General features: G+C 48.0%; 1 protein-coding gene across 1 annotated transcript; it reads left to right on the forward strand.

The window, feature by feature from the left end:
- The first annotated feature begins 808 nt into the window (after positions 1 to 808).
- Positions 809 to 13,609, forward strand: USB1 (U6 snRNA biogenesis phosphodiesterase 1). The gene is made up of 7 exons (XM_055000882.1): positions 809 to 1,060; positions 2,105 to 2,265; positions 5,002 to 5,185; positions 7,600 to 7,653; positions 8,883 to 8,988; positions 10,615 to 10,698; positions 11,401 to 13,609. Exons 1-7 carry the CDS (start codon positions 909 to 911, stop codon positions 11,503 to 11,505), a joined length of 846 nt encoding a protein of 281 aa, XP_054856857.1. The 5' UTR covers positions 809 to 908; the 3' UTR covers positions 11,506 to 13,609.
- The last annotated feature ends 2,350 nt before the right edge of the window (positions 13,610 to 15,959 follow it).

Below are 15,959 nucleotides of genomic sequence, written 5' to 3' on the forward strand. Positions count from 1 at the left end.
GAGCCTTCAAGTTGCAACTGACTTAAGAAGACCCCAGCAAGTGTCTTTCAAGGCAAATGAGAAGCAGAGGTGGCTTGCCCTTGCCTTCCTCTGCAGAGTCTTCCTTGCTGGTCTCCTATCCAGGGCTTTTTTTCAGCGGGAACACGGTGGAACTGAGTTCCGGCACCTCTTGAAAATGGTCACATGGCTGGTGGCCCCGCCCCCTGATCTCCAGACAGAGGGGAGTTTAGATTGTCCTGTGCACAGCTGGCGGAGATCAGGGGGCAGGGCCACCGGCCATGTGTCCATTTTTGCCAAGGCATTGTAAACTTTAAAAAAACTCCCCCCTTGTTCCAGCTGACCCAAAGTGACGTCATTGTACAGTCCTGAGTTCCACCTCCTCTTTCCCCGGGGAAAAATAGCCCCGCTCCCATCCAAGTACCCGCCCTGCCTGGCCTCTGAGATAAAACGGGCTCAGGCTCTATCATGCTGCCTTCCCTCTCTGGGCTAGTTACAGCATCAATAAACACAGTGTAACAACAACAACAACCCTGAATCAAAACAGGTTCGGGAAACCCGCCTTAAAGTTTCATTGACAGCGAGAGGACAACGTTTTAGCCCTTTTGCCAACCCCGTTTGTCTTCGGAAGCCACAGCGGATTTAAGGGGGCCGGCTGTGACTGTTGCAAGGCGCCTCGGGAGGCCCCGCAGGCAGGCAAGCGGCGTATAAATGCGCCTCCGACCGAACGCTCCAGGGGGCGGGGCGGCTTCTTTCGCCGCGAACGCGCGCGCCCGCGGAAGAGGCGGCTGGGCGGGGGGCGGGGCGCGCGTCCGGCTGGCTGTTGCCGCTCCCGAGCCCGCCCGCCTCCTTCCCTTCCTTCCTCCCTCCCTCCGCGGCGTCTCCGGCACGGCGGTCCGGTCCACGCGGCCATGAGCGGGGCGATGCTGGTGGGCTACAGCAGCAGCAGCAGCAGCAGCAGCTCGGGCTCGTCGCCGCCCGCCTCTGGCGACGAAGGCGGCTCCCCCGCGGCCCAGGGAGGAGCCCCCCCGGCGGAGAGCCCGGCCGCCCTCCCCGGTGCCAGGTGGGCCGCCCCGGCGAGGGGCCCGGCGGGAAGCGGGTCGAGCCCCCTCCCCAGCCCTGCCGCGGCGAAGCGAAGCCGGCGCCGGTCCCGGGCACTGGAGTTAGTCGAGGCGCCTCTGCCCCGCCCCCGTGGCTCAAGGCGGGGTTCAAACTGAAAACGTGCAAAATGCAACAAACCCCCAAAGAATCCCGCCCCCGCCCCGGCTGCCGCGGGCTTATTATTGGGGGCGGGGGAGGCAGAAGCTTTTGCAGGCTGGAGCTGCTTTTTGGTCGCGGCTGGGAACGCCGCCTCTGAAACCGATGCACGCCCCCTTCATTTTCCATTGCAAAGGGCGCTGAGCCCCTAACAGAATGGCAAATGTGTTCCCCCCCTCCCCACCAACCAGAGCCTTCTCCATCAGTCCAAACACCTAACAGCCTGCAGCGTTTGGGAATGCCAGATGTGTGCCCTCTGTGTCCCCCAGTCGTTTCTCCATCTCTTGAACAGCATGGGGAGGTGGAAGTGTCACCCCCCTCCCCCCATAGTTTGGAGCCAGATAAGCTGTTCACCAGCACCAGTTTCCAGGGAGCAGCACCAGGGGGCAGGTGCCCCAGGTTAGACGTGTCGGCCTGCACACTTGTACCACGCGGATACTTCCTCAGTGGCTCAGGAATCACATGTGGCTCTTTGATGTGTCACCTGTGGCTCTTCCAAGGACTATTTCCCAGTGTGGCACCTGCTTCATATTTCAGGAGAGGGCAGGGCTCTTGCCTGGTGGCAGGTGGTTCCCACCTTGAAACAGCCACCAGAGGAATGGGTAAGCTGCGAACCTCCCTCAGGTTCAGGCTTCATGCCAGGAATGGAAAACAAGTGGGCTGTATGGGTTGACGGCACTTGCAAGTGCAGCTCTCTGTGAGCCGCCGAGTTAGTACCAACCAGACTAGCAAATGGATGAGGAATTCAGGGTTCAACTGCCAGCTCATTTTTCTGAAAAAAAAGAAAATTGGTGCGTTCATGTTGGGAATGCTTAAAATTCTCCTTCGTCTCTGGTTGCTTGTCCTGCAGCATAACAGCGCCTCGCCTTCCCATACCAGACAGTGTGCTAAGCATGTTCCGAGACCAGGAAGAGAAGGAGACGGTGGTAGATGACCGCAGCAAGCATGGAGGCCGAGTGCGCACCTTCTCACATGAGCGAGGCAACTGGGCAACCCACATCTATGTGCCTTGTAAGTCCCTTCAGTGTTGCAACACTGAGAGTGGGTTTGCCAGTCTCCAGGGGTGGGGCCTAAAGTTCTCCCAGAATAATAACTCGTCTCCAGGGTACATAGATCTGTCCCCTGGAGGAAATGGTGGATGCTATGGTGTCATCTCCCCGCTGAAATACCTCCCTGATCTCCACCCACTCTAGGCACCATCCCCGAGTCTCCAGGAATTTCCTAAGCTGGAATTGGCAACCCTAGGATAAAAAATCTCTCCCTTCCCAGATTTTGAGAATAGCCATCTTTGGAGATTCCCCCTCATGTTCTTGAAGGAGACCCTCCGTAACTGCTCCGTAATCGATGTGACTGAAAGATACCCGGAGCCACTTGTTAAAATCCTCCTGTAGCTAATGGGACCGATTTAACAGAGATACTGCCACTCTTTTCCAAGATATTCCATGCTAACAAAACAACAAGGGGATAGCTCTTTAAAATTAAAGCATTACAATGTATTCCTTGGTGCTGATAAGTCTGGAAAAACAGACTCTGTCTCCGCAGCCAGTTTAGGCAGATGATCCTGGTTTTTTATCATGTAGCTTCTGAGTTGCGTGTTATTGCCACACATGTACAAACTTTGTCTGCCACTTTTATTTATATAATTTATACTCCACCTTCAGACTAAAGGTGGATTACAGGTTCTCTGCCAGATGGGTTACACAGTGTAAGTTAAGGCAGGTTAACAGGACTGTGTATTTGTGTGTGTGTGCGTGTACACAGTAAAGGCTTTACTAACACTGAATATTTCAAACTATCCAGTATCTCGGTCATGTTTTTTAGAAACTGTCCTGAGGGTTTGAAGATGCGGCACCCTTCCACATCTCTGCAGGAAGTTAGTTTGCTGCTCGAGAAAAGGAAGAGGTCCAACAGATTGTACTCCAGAGACCCCCTAAAGAGATTTTGTTTCCAGCCATTTCTGAGTTGGCCAAATCAGTTGGTTCTGCCTGTGTGCTGTGAACCTGTGAAGGTGCCTTATACCAGGTGGAGGCAATGGGCCATCTCTCCTAGTGGTACAGGGGCTCTTCAGGTTATCTGGCAAAGGAAGCCCTTTTCCTAGTGACTGAGATGCCAAGAAGGAACCTGCTATATGGAACGTATATGCTCTACCACCGAGCCATGGTCACTGCCAATTGATTTTTGTTCAGTCTAAAAATTCCAGAAAATGTAAAAATGCTAAGAGAACTGAATGGGTGATTAACCTTGTATTCCCCTCTCTGAACCTATCTTTGAGCAGGAGAAATGGATTGGGGGAGCAAACATCTTCCTGCTAGGATCCAAATCTGTATGGTGTGGTACTTCTCATGTACTTTCTGAACCCCCCCCCTTGTTTAGTTCCACATCTCTTCTGTACAGTAAGCTGCCATAATTTCTGTTTTAGAGAAGACAGCTGAGGCTCAGAAACAGTGAATTGCCCAAGGCTGCTTAGTTTTCTATTTATTTCATTTATAATAATAATAACATTTGATTTATACATTGTCCTTCAGGACAACTTTACCACACACAGAGTAGTTTACAAAGTATGTTATTATTATCCCCCCTTAGAAAGATGGAATGATTACTTGTATGAATATATTCAGTCGGATATGTTGGAATGTTTAAAAAAAGATAAGGCATGGGATGGAAAAATGGAGGAGATAAAAGAGAAATGGTCTGTATATTTTCAATGGGTATATAATGGAGAAGCCAATACAGCTATATTTGGAAAATTGGAAAAAATGTGCTCGTGGCTAAAAATTTAATTTGTTGTTATAGGATGGCCACCTTGCGGCGGGGGGGGGGGGGGGTTACAAAAGGGGTAAAAGATGTATCATAGGAGAACTGTGACTGTATTGAAATGTAATAATATGTGATGCATTAATAAAAAAAATGTTATTATTATCCCCACAACAAACACCCTGTGAGGTGGGTGGGGCTGAGAGAGCTCTGGCAGAGCTGTGACTGACCCAAGGTCACCCAGCTGGCTTCAAGCCAAGGAGTGGGGAATCGAACCTGGTTCTCCAGATTAGAGTCCTGCCGCTCTTAAGTGACTGACCCAAGGTCACCCAGCTGGCTTCAAGCCAAGGAGTGGGGAATCGAACCCGGTTCTCCAGATTAGAGTCCTGCTGCTCTTAACTACTACACCAGACTGGCTCACACCTTTGTCCACAATGGGAACTTAAAGCCGCTTACATTATTCTCCTGTCCTTCCTTTTTTCCTCCCAAGAACCCTGTAAGGTGAGCTAGGCAGAGAGGGAGTGCTGCGCCCAAGGTCACCCTGTAAGCTTCCATGGTAGAGTGGGAATTCAAACCGGGGCCTTCCACTAGTCTGACACTCGAACCACGACACCATCCTGGCTCTCACTGTTACCACACACTAGTTGCAAAATAGTAAAAAGTCCAGTCGCACCTTTAAGAATAACCAACTTTATTGTAGCCTAAGCTTTCGAGAGCCACAGCTCTCTTCGTCAGATGCATCGTGGCTCTCGAAAGCTTAGGCTACAATAAAGTTGCATCTGACGAAGAGTGCTGTGGCTCTCGAAAGCTTATGCTACAATAAAGTTGGTTAGTCTTAAAGGTGTGACTGGATTTTTTACTATTTTGCAACTACAGACTAACATGGCTAACTCCTCTGGATCTGCACACACTAGTTGTACCTTGGCTTAGCAGAGAACCCAGATCTCCAACCCCCTACCTGTGGTTTGCTTTTCTTTCCACCTTGCCCTGCAGATGAACCTCAGGAAGACTTCTTGGACCTGCTGGAGCTGCTCCTTGTGCACGCACACATGCACGTGGCCTCACTGACAGCCATGGCTGAGTTCCACATCAGTCTCTCGCAAAGCGTGGTCCTGCGCTATCACTGGATAAACCCTTTTGTGCAATCCCTGAAGGAACACCTGTCCTCCTTCCACAGGTAAGAGCTCTTTGGCACTCTTGGGCTGTATCGTCCTGCACTGCCTTGCGCCTTTCCTCTCCTGGCCCAAACCCAGTTATCTGCCCTTGAGGAGTACTTCGTCAGCAAGAAGCAGACGAAGGCACTTTTCTGCCTGCGCTAAAAGAAAGCCATGCTTGCCCCCAAAATCTCAACGGGGAGCAAATGATTTAAAACTTCAGTTCCTGCCGTTGCTAAAGTAATTCTGTTTGTTCCGTTTGAGAGGACTAGGGGTGACGCGAGGCTGTAAGGAGGAGCATTGACACATTAGTGCAGTCAAGATACATCAGTGGCTATTAGCCATGATGGCTTACTGGAACGTCCACGTTCAGTATATCGCTGCATACCGGCTGTTGCGGGGAAGCCGCAGAGGGAGGCTCTCTGTGCCTTGCATGCAGACCTCCGGCGGACAGTTTCTCAGGTGGACCTTTGTCTGAACCAAAAGGGCTGCTCTTATGGCAGGAACCTAAGAAGAGCAGAGAGATGTTCTTCCAGCCCACAGAAGCATCATCAAGCTCCCTGCAGCCCCTGGTTGCACATCTTCAGATTACACAGGTTGGACACTTGTCAGCTTACCTCAAGTTTTGATGGGAAATGTAGGCGTCCTGTTTTTACAGCTTGGCTCTCCATTGCAGCTGCAAGACCAGGATGCCTACATTTCCCATCAAAACTTGAGGGAAGCTGACAAGTGTCCAAACTGTGTCAGGCATCACTTGTAGCTTAGCTCTCAGCCATCTCGCAGGGTTCTTCTAAGGATAAAATGGAGAAAGGGGAATCATGTATGCCTCCCCTGGGCTCCTTTGGGGAAGAGTGGGATTAAACTAGTTTGGTGTAGTGGTTAAGAGTGCGGGATTCTAATCTGGAGAACCGGATTGATTCCCCACTCTTCCACTTGTAGCCTGCTGGGTGACCTTGGGTCAGTCACAGCTTCCAGGAGCTCTCTCAGCCCCACCCACCTCACAGGATGTTTGTTGCAGGGATAATAATAGCATACTTCATAAACTGCTCTGAGTGAGTGTTAAGTCATCCTAAAGGGCCGTATATAAATCGAATGTCATTATTATTGTAAACAAAAACGGTCATTAAATAAATCTTGCCTGTTCTTTGAATGAAAGCAGGGGCTCTCATGAGTTCCTTGATTGGCCGTTCCAGGGGAGACTAGAAATCACGCACTGAAAGACATTATGCATCCACACTTGTGAAGGCAACTATGCCTCCAGCATTCCAAGGATCAGCGGTCTTTTAAAAAGTAGGTTCCTAGCTGTCGTGGTTGTAGACAAATGAAAAATGGATGGGTTTCCACTTCAGATCTTAAAAGCGCTGCAACAGCTCAATTCTAACCATGTTTATGCAGAAATGCAGCCCTTACTTATTTTGTAGGCAAGAGCGCTTGGGATACCTGATCAGGTTTAACACCTTGACCCAAGTGTTTGTGGAATGTGCTGGTTGTGAAAGTGTTGCATTGTGAATGTGTTGGTTGGCCCAGGGAGGGAACCAAGTGTCTCTCTGAAGGACCTCCCGGCTCCACTGCAGAACTGCAGTTTCCGCTGCCTTTTTACATGTGGTAGTATGTCATATACAACGCCTTTCTACTATTTATACAGTATCCCAAGGCAGCTAACAATTTCTTTTACAAAATCATAGTGGAAACTTGCAGTTTCACAAACGGCAAAAATGCTGGGCGCTAATTAGCTGCTTAATCAAAGTGGCAGCAATTTTGCTTGTTTTCTAGCCAAAGCTAAACAGGATTCTCTGAAACAAGGAAGTCTTAAACAGCTCCTAGAAGCCTTGGCAAACTCAGCCTTCCGGAAAGGGGTGTGTGTGGAATTTCACAATCAAAGTGCTACAGCCAAGAAAACCCTGTTCCGTATGCTTACCCAACTCACCTTTGTCAATGTGGACCCAAATGAAAACCTGTGATCATGTGGTCCGTGGGCATGGATGGAGGGGGTCTTTAAGACACACTGACCCTAAGCTATTTAGGACTTTACAGCTCCTTGTAAGCATTTTGAATTGGTCTGGGAAAAAATTGGAAATAGTTTATACCAACTGCCAACTTTTTGAAAGCATGCTGCAGTAATCGAATCTGGGCATCGCTTTTGGATGCTTAAGGGAGACCCAGGTTCGAATGCCCACTCTGCCATGGAAGCATGCAGGGGGGCCTTGGGACAAGAACATTTTCTCAGCCTAACCTACCTCACAGGGTTGTTGTGAGAATGAAACGAAGGAGAGGGTAATGATGTTAGCTGATTTGAGTTCCCTTTGGGTGTAAGGTCTGCTCTCTCAAGGAAAGGCAGTAGCTGCTAGACAATCAGAAAGTCTGCCTCCGTGTTCTCTGTCCTCTTTTTGCTCTTCTTCATCTTCCCAAATGAGATGGATTCTCTCCCATATTTCAGGTTCGTCTGCAGAGCAGACCAGGTGAAGATTTACACCAATGAGACCAAAACAAGGTGGGTGCATGACTCATGGACTATCTACCCCCCCACCCCCTGAGTAGGGGGGAATGAACGACATACACTCTGCATTTTTTAAATGCCAACTCTATGGCTGTAAAGCTGCTTGCTAATACTCAAAAATACTTGTATGAGAAAGTTCTAGAGTATTTTTGTCCAAGGCACAACTAATAGCAGGGGAAACTAAAAAGCATTATAGTGACAAGCAGAGGGGTAAGAACTGGGAGGTTTGCAGAAACGTATCGAAGGCTATAGATCCAGAGGAGTCGGCCGTGTTAGTCTGTAGTAGCAAAATAGTAAAGAGTCCAGTAGAACTTTTAAGACTATCCAGTTTTATTGTAGCATAAGCTTTCGAGAGCCATAGCTCTCTTATTCGATGAAGAGAGCTGAGCTTCTCGAAAGCTTATGCTACAATAAAGTTGCATCCGATGAAGAGAGCTGTGGCTCTCGAAAGCTTATGATATAATAAAGTTGCATCCGATGAAGAGAGCTGTGGCTCTCGAAAGCTTATGATATAATAAAGTTGCATCTGATGAAGAGAGCTGTGACTCTCGAAAGCTTATGCTACAATAAAGTTGCATCTGATGAAGAGAGCTGTGGCTCTCGAAAGCTTATGATATAATAAAGTTGGTTAGTCTTAAAGGTGCTTCTGGACTCTTTACTATTTATCTAAGGCTGGTGCTGTATCAAATAACCTGGTCAGTATCCCAAAGAGAGACCCACTCCGATTTGTCCAACCAGGTCTTTGTTAGGCAGGTTAGCCTTCTTCGGAATTCATTCCTAATCAACAAAGGTCTTACTGTGGACTTGAAGTGCTATCCTAAGCAGAGTTACTCCAGTCTAAGCCCATTGAAATTGTTGGGCTTAGACTGAAGTAACTCTGCATTGTAAATGCGTTCTGTGTTTTATTCAATGTTCTCTTCATTTTATTACGCATTTGTTGATATTTATAGTTCCCCGTGTGGAAGACTTTTGTCAAAACCAGTTGGGGACTTTTGTAACAGCTGTTGTCCTTGGCACCCCAGTTCTATCTTCAGCGCTTCCCTCCTTTCTGTTGGGAAGGAAGCCGCTTGTTGCCTATGGTTGATAGGCATTAAGCCTTCCAGCTCATGCCAAACTGTTTAACTGTTGTGGGGATGGAGGAAGAGGGAGAGGAGGAATCCTTTGCTACAGGTGATCAACCCTGAAACACTACCTTGACTTTCCCCACCCATCTCTTCCTGCAGGACTTTCATTGGCTTAGAGGTCTCTTCTGGGCATTCTCAGGTTTTGGAGCTGGTGTCTGAGGTGGACAGAGTTATGGAGGAGTTCAGTCTGGCTCCATTTTACAAGGTGAAAATTATCTCGGGGGGCGTGGGCTCGTTTCTTCAGGCAGATGCTTGAGCCTGCACCAGGTTTTGGTGGTAAGGCTTCTTTATCTGTTCTGATGATGGAGGTTCTGGGATAGATAACAGGTTAATAATAATAATATGTGATTTATATACCACCCTTCAGGACAAACCCACTCAAAGTGGATTACAAAGTATGTTATTACTATTCCCACCAACGACAAGGAAGTACAACCAACAATAATGTTTCCGTATAGGACAGTATGGTCCGTATTTATAAAGCCTTCAATGGGTAAATTCTAGTATAATTAATTTCACATACAGATACGTAGTCCCTTACACACACATCAGGTGGAACTAGTATTTCACATAAGTATACATAGATCAAAGTGCCCCAAAACTGGAGCAAATACAGTCAAGACCCAAATGGGTAAACAGACGCCGCTCGTTCCCCTGGATGCGGGGAGAGCTCCGGCTTGAATTCCAGGCAGCCTGCGTTCCTGAAAGCTGGCTACGAGCTTCGCCAGCCCTTTGTTACTCTGCTCGTTTTGAAGCAGTTCTTCTTCCGGCCAATATTTAGTAATTTGTAAATACACGCATTCCGAACTCCGTCTCCAATATCGTCAGTATTTCTGAGGGAGCTGTGACTGGCCCAAGGCCACCCAGCTGGCTTCAAGCGGAGGAGTGGGGAGTCGAACCCAGTTCTTCAGATAAGAGTCCTGCCACTTTCAACCACTACACCAGACTGGCTCTCAGGTTCTTTCATGGATGCCACAGCCATATTTAAACCCCATTCACACAGATTATAATCTTGTACCATGGCCTGCCTGTTTGTCCTTACTCTTCAAGATAATAAAGCCACAGGAGCTGTGGGGTTACTTTGTTACAGCAAAAAATGTGCAGAACCCAATAGAAGTTTTTAATATAAAATATATAAAGGTGAGCCTCTAAACCGCCCCTGAGGAAGTCCAAACAGACGAAACTTTGAGATTTGCAGCCGGCCCCGTAGTTGGGCAGAGGAGGGTTTGCCCTGTTGAGCCCCCCTGGCTTCTTGGCGTTGCCTGCAAGGTATAAAACAGATAAGCGCTTTACTACTTCATAGCATTGTTTACTGTGGATATGTACCTTTTGAATAGTGGTCTTCCACTGTTGTTCTCGCTGCACCTACAAAAGAGAACAAAGAGAACATGGTGTCTTCATATTACAATAATAAGTGACTGAACTTTTGGCATTTTGCAGCGTTGAGAACCCTGTCTGGCGGCCACACAGGATTTGTTCTTTGGATATGGTATTTATAGGAATAGTCTGTATTTATACATTTTTGCATTAACTTGTCTATTTATTTATTTATTAGAACACTTGTCACTTCAACAATATTTATTATATTCATATAAAATATATAAAAAACTTCTATTGAGTTTTTCCCCCTTCCAGTTGTGGATTTCCACCTTTCCATTCCAGTTTAATTTGGAGGCGTCTCTAGTTTTGGGTTTTAGTTTTCAATGTGCGGCAAGACTTGATGGAGATAGGCATTCATTAGGGAATGAGATGGACTGTGATGTGCTCAGATATTCTGGAATGGATGATGGAGAGTCACGCCTCTGATTCTTGGCTTTTGGTCCTTCTGTAGAATCCTTCATTCCACCTCAGCCTTGCATGGTGTGTTGGGAACTTATCTGAAAAACTTGAAGGCCGTTGTCTCCAAGAGCTGCAGGTAACTAGTGTCTTTAGCTGTCAGTCTGGAAGTGTCTAAAGAATCTTAAGGGACAGGTTGTGCTCTGCGCACTGGTTTGTTCATAGCCTTTCTTGAGGTTTCTGACCAGCTTGTGAAAGTGCTCAGGCATCAGCTAGTACAGCCAGAGCTCCCAAGGAGTGGGTGCCACAACTCTAAAGGTTCTTCTGTGAGTCTCGTCCCTTTTAAAAGTTGGAATATGATCTCAGAGCATAGGAGTGTGTAGGAGAAGTCTCTTTTGGAGGCATGCAGAACTTAACCCGTGAAGGACTTTAAAAGTTAAAACCTTGAATTGGACCTGAAAATGAATTGGGAGCCTGTACAGACTGGACAAAATAAGGATAATTATTCTCTGGAAAAGTCAATAAAGGTAATAAAGCTAGGAAAAGTGGAAGAAAAAGAGGAAAACCTAAAACGAGATGGCTGGACTCAGTGAAAGAAGACACGTCCTCCAGTTTGCAGGATCTGAGCAAGTCTGTTAATGATAGGACGTTTTGGAGGTCTTTCATTCATAGGGTTACCATAGGTCAGAGGTGACTTGACAGCACATCACACACACACACACACGTTCTACACACCATTTCCATCCAGTAGTGTGTCCAAATCAACACACAGCCTCCCCCTCCCCTAAATGCTTCTGAGACAGTTTTCTTCCTAAATTGACTGGCCTCCCATCTTTTTCAGGAGATTGTGGACAAGTTTGAGGATTCCACCTACCTTCTGCGCATCCATGTGACTGAAGTCCGCTGCAAGTCCGGCAAGAAAGTCTTCTCTTTCCCTCTACAGTAGGGACATAGGAGCTTTGGCAGCCCTTCCCTCTGGACATGCTGGTCAGAAGTCGCCGCGGAGTTAAATGACATTTTCGCCTCCCCTTTGGCTCTCTAGCCTCACGCAAAGCTGCCTTTCTTTCTATTCACTCCGCACCATTTTTGCCTTTGTGGGTATTGCAGATGGTGGTGGTGACGCAAGGCCTGCTCTTGGCCCGTGTGTTTCTGAGTGACGCTGTGTTAGAAGCACCACTGGAATTGCTGAGTGGGACTGGTAGAGGTGAGAAAAGGCATTCATCGCCGGGTTGCGTTGAAAATGGTAACAGCCAGCCAAGCGGAATCCTGCGAACTTCAGGGCCTTGTTTTGGGCCGGCCGGATCCAGAGGAGGTAGGACTCCTCCAGTGCAACACTTAAGAACGCCTGCCTCTCTATTAAGGCCGAAGCGGCCTGTAAGATACATTCAGCCCCAAAGTGCCTCGAGCAACCTCTTGTTTGCCCAAAGAGCAATATAAATACGGATTTTCTCCACAGGCAATCTCAAAAGCAGGAAAGGGGTATTGGTTTTCAAGCACAAGGAATTGTCATTCTCCTAGACAGCCACAAGGGGTCAGTGTTGGCTTTCTTACTGCCTTTGCAGGGGAAACGAAACTAGCTGCCACCATTTATATACTAATTGTTTACAGCACGTGACATAAACAAGTTTAACTCTTTTCTCTCCCCTCCTTCCTGTTAGAACTCTTTAAAACAGCATCCTTCACAGGAATCGCGGCTCAGTTTCCTGATTTTGGGAAGGTTGGTGGATAGCCAAGCAGCCAAGCCGCGTAATAGGGCCAGAGGAAGAACCAGTAGCCGTTAACTTGGCCGTTTCCAGACGGCTTACCTGCCCCCAGAACGTCGTGCCACGTTGCATGGAAAACGTGATATTTCGCATTTTCCCTGCAACGTGGCGTGATGTTCCAGGGGCAGGTAAGCCGTCTGGAAACGGCCCTTGTCAGAATTGGACTTACTGCTGTTTCCTCTAATCAGGAAGGACCCCTCTTTCATGTTGCTCGTTGCTTCGAAGGGAGAGGTTCTGAGCAATGGCTGTGTCCGTCTGAGTTTGCAAACTTTCCAGGCAGTTTTATTCTTTGCCAGTCCTTTGTCCCTTCCTTATCCAAAGTCAGTGTACTCAGTTGTGCTAAGGGGAGAGCATGAAGCTAGCTCCACATATGTGCTTTGCAGGCCAGATTTGCCCCTTTCCAAGATGATACTTTGTACACATTTTGTGTTAATGCATTTTGTGTTATACTAACCTGCATAAACCTTGCTTGTTAATGCCGGACAAAAAGCGGAGGAAAAGAACCCCTTTAAAACCCAATGCATATTCCGGCTGCTGTAGATACTGTGGTTTGGGGCACTGCTTTCCCCTGTAATTACTCTCGCTCCCTTTCCTCTGGCACAGAGTGACTGGCATGCATCTCCCATCCATGCTCCTGTAGTGTCACCAGTGCTCCCAAACATGCAAACCTCATTTGGGATAACAGGCTGTGACTTGACCAAGCTTGGGGTGTGTGTTCTGGAAGGGCCAAAGGGACCACAGTTCAGATTTCTCTTGGGCCAGAGTTGGTTTGGTGACAGTTCGGTATTTTTTAAAAAAAAATTCCATGGGGAGAGCCCAGCTTTTGTGGTATTGACTGGCTTGAAGGCCGTTATGAACAGAACCCTTTCCACGGCAGGTTGGGAAGGAATAGGTGCTCTTGATGAGTTGGCCTGTGAAATCTGGGCCTTGCAGAGCGGCCACCTAGAATGTGTCTCCAGTTGTCTGCCAGAGTCATTTTCTGCATGGGCACATTCCTTGCATGCACACACATGCGCACGCATGTGTGGATTGGCTCTCAGATGTGCCTGGAAAAACTACAGAAAATGGGGTGGTAGCTGCAGAAGGCTGCTTTGCACCTGGGCTCCAAAGACCAGAAATAGGGAGGTGGTTATATTGCTTGCAAAGAGACTCAACTCAAGTTGGTCACGGGAGTGAGAAATGCTCAACAGCAACAAGCGAAGCCCTCTGTACAATGATTAGCCAATATCCCTTGTACATTTCAATTTTAAGCGTGCCGGGAATAAATCGCACTATTTCTGTAACTTCTCCAAATGGTGTTCTGCTTCTGCCTTTGTAAACTTCAGTGTTTGGTGTCCTGTACCAAAGCTGTAAAGTTGGAGGACCACTTTAAACAAATGGAACATGTAGCAGTACCTCCAATACCCGCCAACCACAGGGCAGGGAGCCAAAGATGCCCCAGCAGTGGCCAGCCAGCAGAGGGCAACATAGTGGCATCCCGCCCTCCGCAAAGAGGAGATGCCTTCCGGAAGACAAACGCGTCACAAGCATTGACCAGAACGGGGACCTGTATTGGAGAAGCTTCGCTGCAGGGTTCCCTGTGAATGGAGGTTTGACTCTCCTTCCCCACCAGCTTGCAAGCAGTTAACTTTTGGCAGGAAACACACCGGGAAGGAAGGCAAGCAGGCAAGGCCTTCCTAATGTCTCCCAGCTCAGCTAAAGAGCCTGTGGCGTACCCTGGGCAAGGTTCAAGCCCTCTTAGGGGAAATGTTCCTGTGAAAGGAAGGGGGGGTTGCTTTTGTTTGGCAAGGGTGGAGAAAGGAAAACTCCATAGCAGAGCTACAGGCCGCCTAGCTGAGGAAGCGTCGTGATGGGAAGGGCCGGGGAGAATCCTGCTCACCGGATTCCTGGAGGCAGGAATGAAATTGACACACTTTGCGGTAGAACAATGCTTTAACCTGCAGGACGCTCTTGGGGTGTGTCTCTTATCCACCCCAGCTACGAAACCAGGTGTATATATCAGGACTGAAGGATTTGTGAGCATGAGGCTGTAGCCCTGGATTCAGCGTGAGCAGAGATGGCAAGCAGCAGAAGGGAGCCAATGACCCCTTTGGGTTTGGTTGGTTGAATTTGTTCTTCGCCTCCTCTGTGCGTAGAGCCTAGCAATGGGGTTTGGTGATCCAAGTAGCCCAGACTAGCCAGAGTTGTTAAAATATATTTTAGTTTCAATTTCCAAGCATACAAAATAAAATATACTACAATCCTATAAACCTAAAATAAAAACTACTTACATTTAACCTAATTTTAATATTTCACTTCTATTTAACTAATTCTATCTTTACCATATGTCTTCATATCTAATAACATTTTTTATCAACTAACAACATTTTTATTATAAACTTGTATTACCTCACTCTTCCATCATTCTCTTTGTTAATTTAATTTTGTTCTTAGTTGTCAGCTATATAATTTTTAAAAGTTCCCCCGTTATCTTGAAACTAGTGCAAGAGCCCATTGTGATTTAATACAATAGGCTCTAGCAAGGAGCCGCTGCTGCCTCCCTTGCCCGTGGAACAGCTGGGCACGGAGGAAGCGGGTTTGCCCCGCTTTCTGTCTGCTCAGCTGAGCAGCGGGTGGGTGGGCTCGGCGGCGGCAGGCTTCTGGGTGGTGGGCAGCAGTGGGTGGCTCCTCTGAGGTGGGAAGGCTCGGCACTGCGGCACGGCCTACCCATCACTGGGCCAGGTCTTCCAAAAGCCCTGAGACTGGGAAGGCCTGGCACCATGGTGCCAGGCCTTTCCACTGCCGTGCTGGGCCTTCCCTGGCCTGTGGAGGCTCCAAGGACACGGTAAAGAGGCAAATCATTTTGCCCCCGCTCACTTCTTATCCCAGCGTACTGCATATGTGCAGTATACTGTGCATGTGCAGGGATAAAAAGTGAGTCGTCTGGAAACACAGTTTGCCTTTTATGTCTTAGGATTCTGAAGTCGGTTTATTATGTAGAAAGGAGGCTAATTTTGCCATTGTTGCATATTCATTTAATTTATTCTTCTATTCAAGTCTGGACATTTCACTGCTTTCCATTTTGCTGATTAGCCAGAGTTTGGAAGTGAAACAAGGTCAACCCTGGTTAGTAGTTGGGCAGGAGACCACCAAGTGAGTCCAGGGTTATGACGCAGAGGCAAGACCACTCGCATCTTGCCTTGAACTCCCCAAGAAGGGTTGTTATAAGTCAGTTGTACCTTGATGGTACTTAATTGTTATTGTTGTTAAGCTGTGCAGTTTTATCTCATCAAGAAGAGGAGGGGGAGCGGTTAAGGATCTAGCCCCTTACCAAGCCCCAGAAGACCAGCCAGGATTGGATGCAGTGGCCATAGTGAGATTTGAAGAACAAACCACACGTCTTCTGTGGTTGTGGAGAAGGACAAGGGGAACAGGTTGCTCCTGGGAGTGGGGGGCAAATTTGAGTCCAGCGGCACCTTAGAAGCTTGGAGAGTCAAAGCTCCCTTCTTCAGAGCTTGGCCATCCAAAAACTCAGACCCTGGAAATCTGGTTGCTCTCTCTCTACAGGAGACACCTTGGTGCATGTTCCTCAAGTGTAGGGAGACGCAATGTTAGTGGGGAAATGTACTTTAATAAGACAGAGCTGGCGGAGATCGCT

This window comes from Eublepharis macularius, chromosome 16, assembly GCF_028583425.1.
Source record: "Eublepharis macularius isolate TG4126 chromosome 16, MPM_Emac_v1.0, whole genome shotgun sequence".
Classification (NCBI taxonomy): Eukaryota; Metazoa; Chordata; class Lepidosauria; order Squamata; family Eublepharidae; genus Eublepharis; species Eublepharis macularius.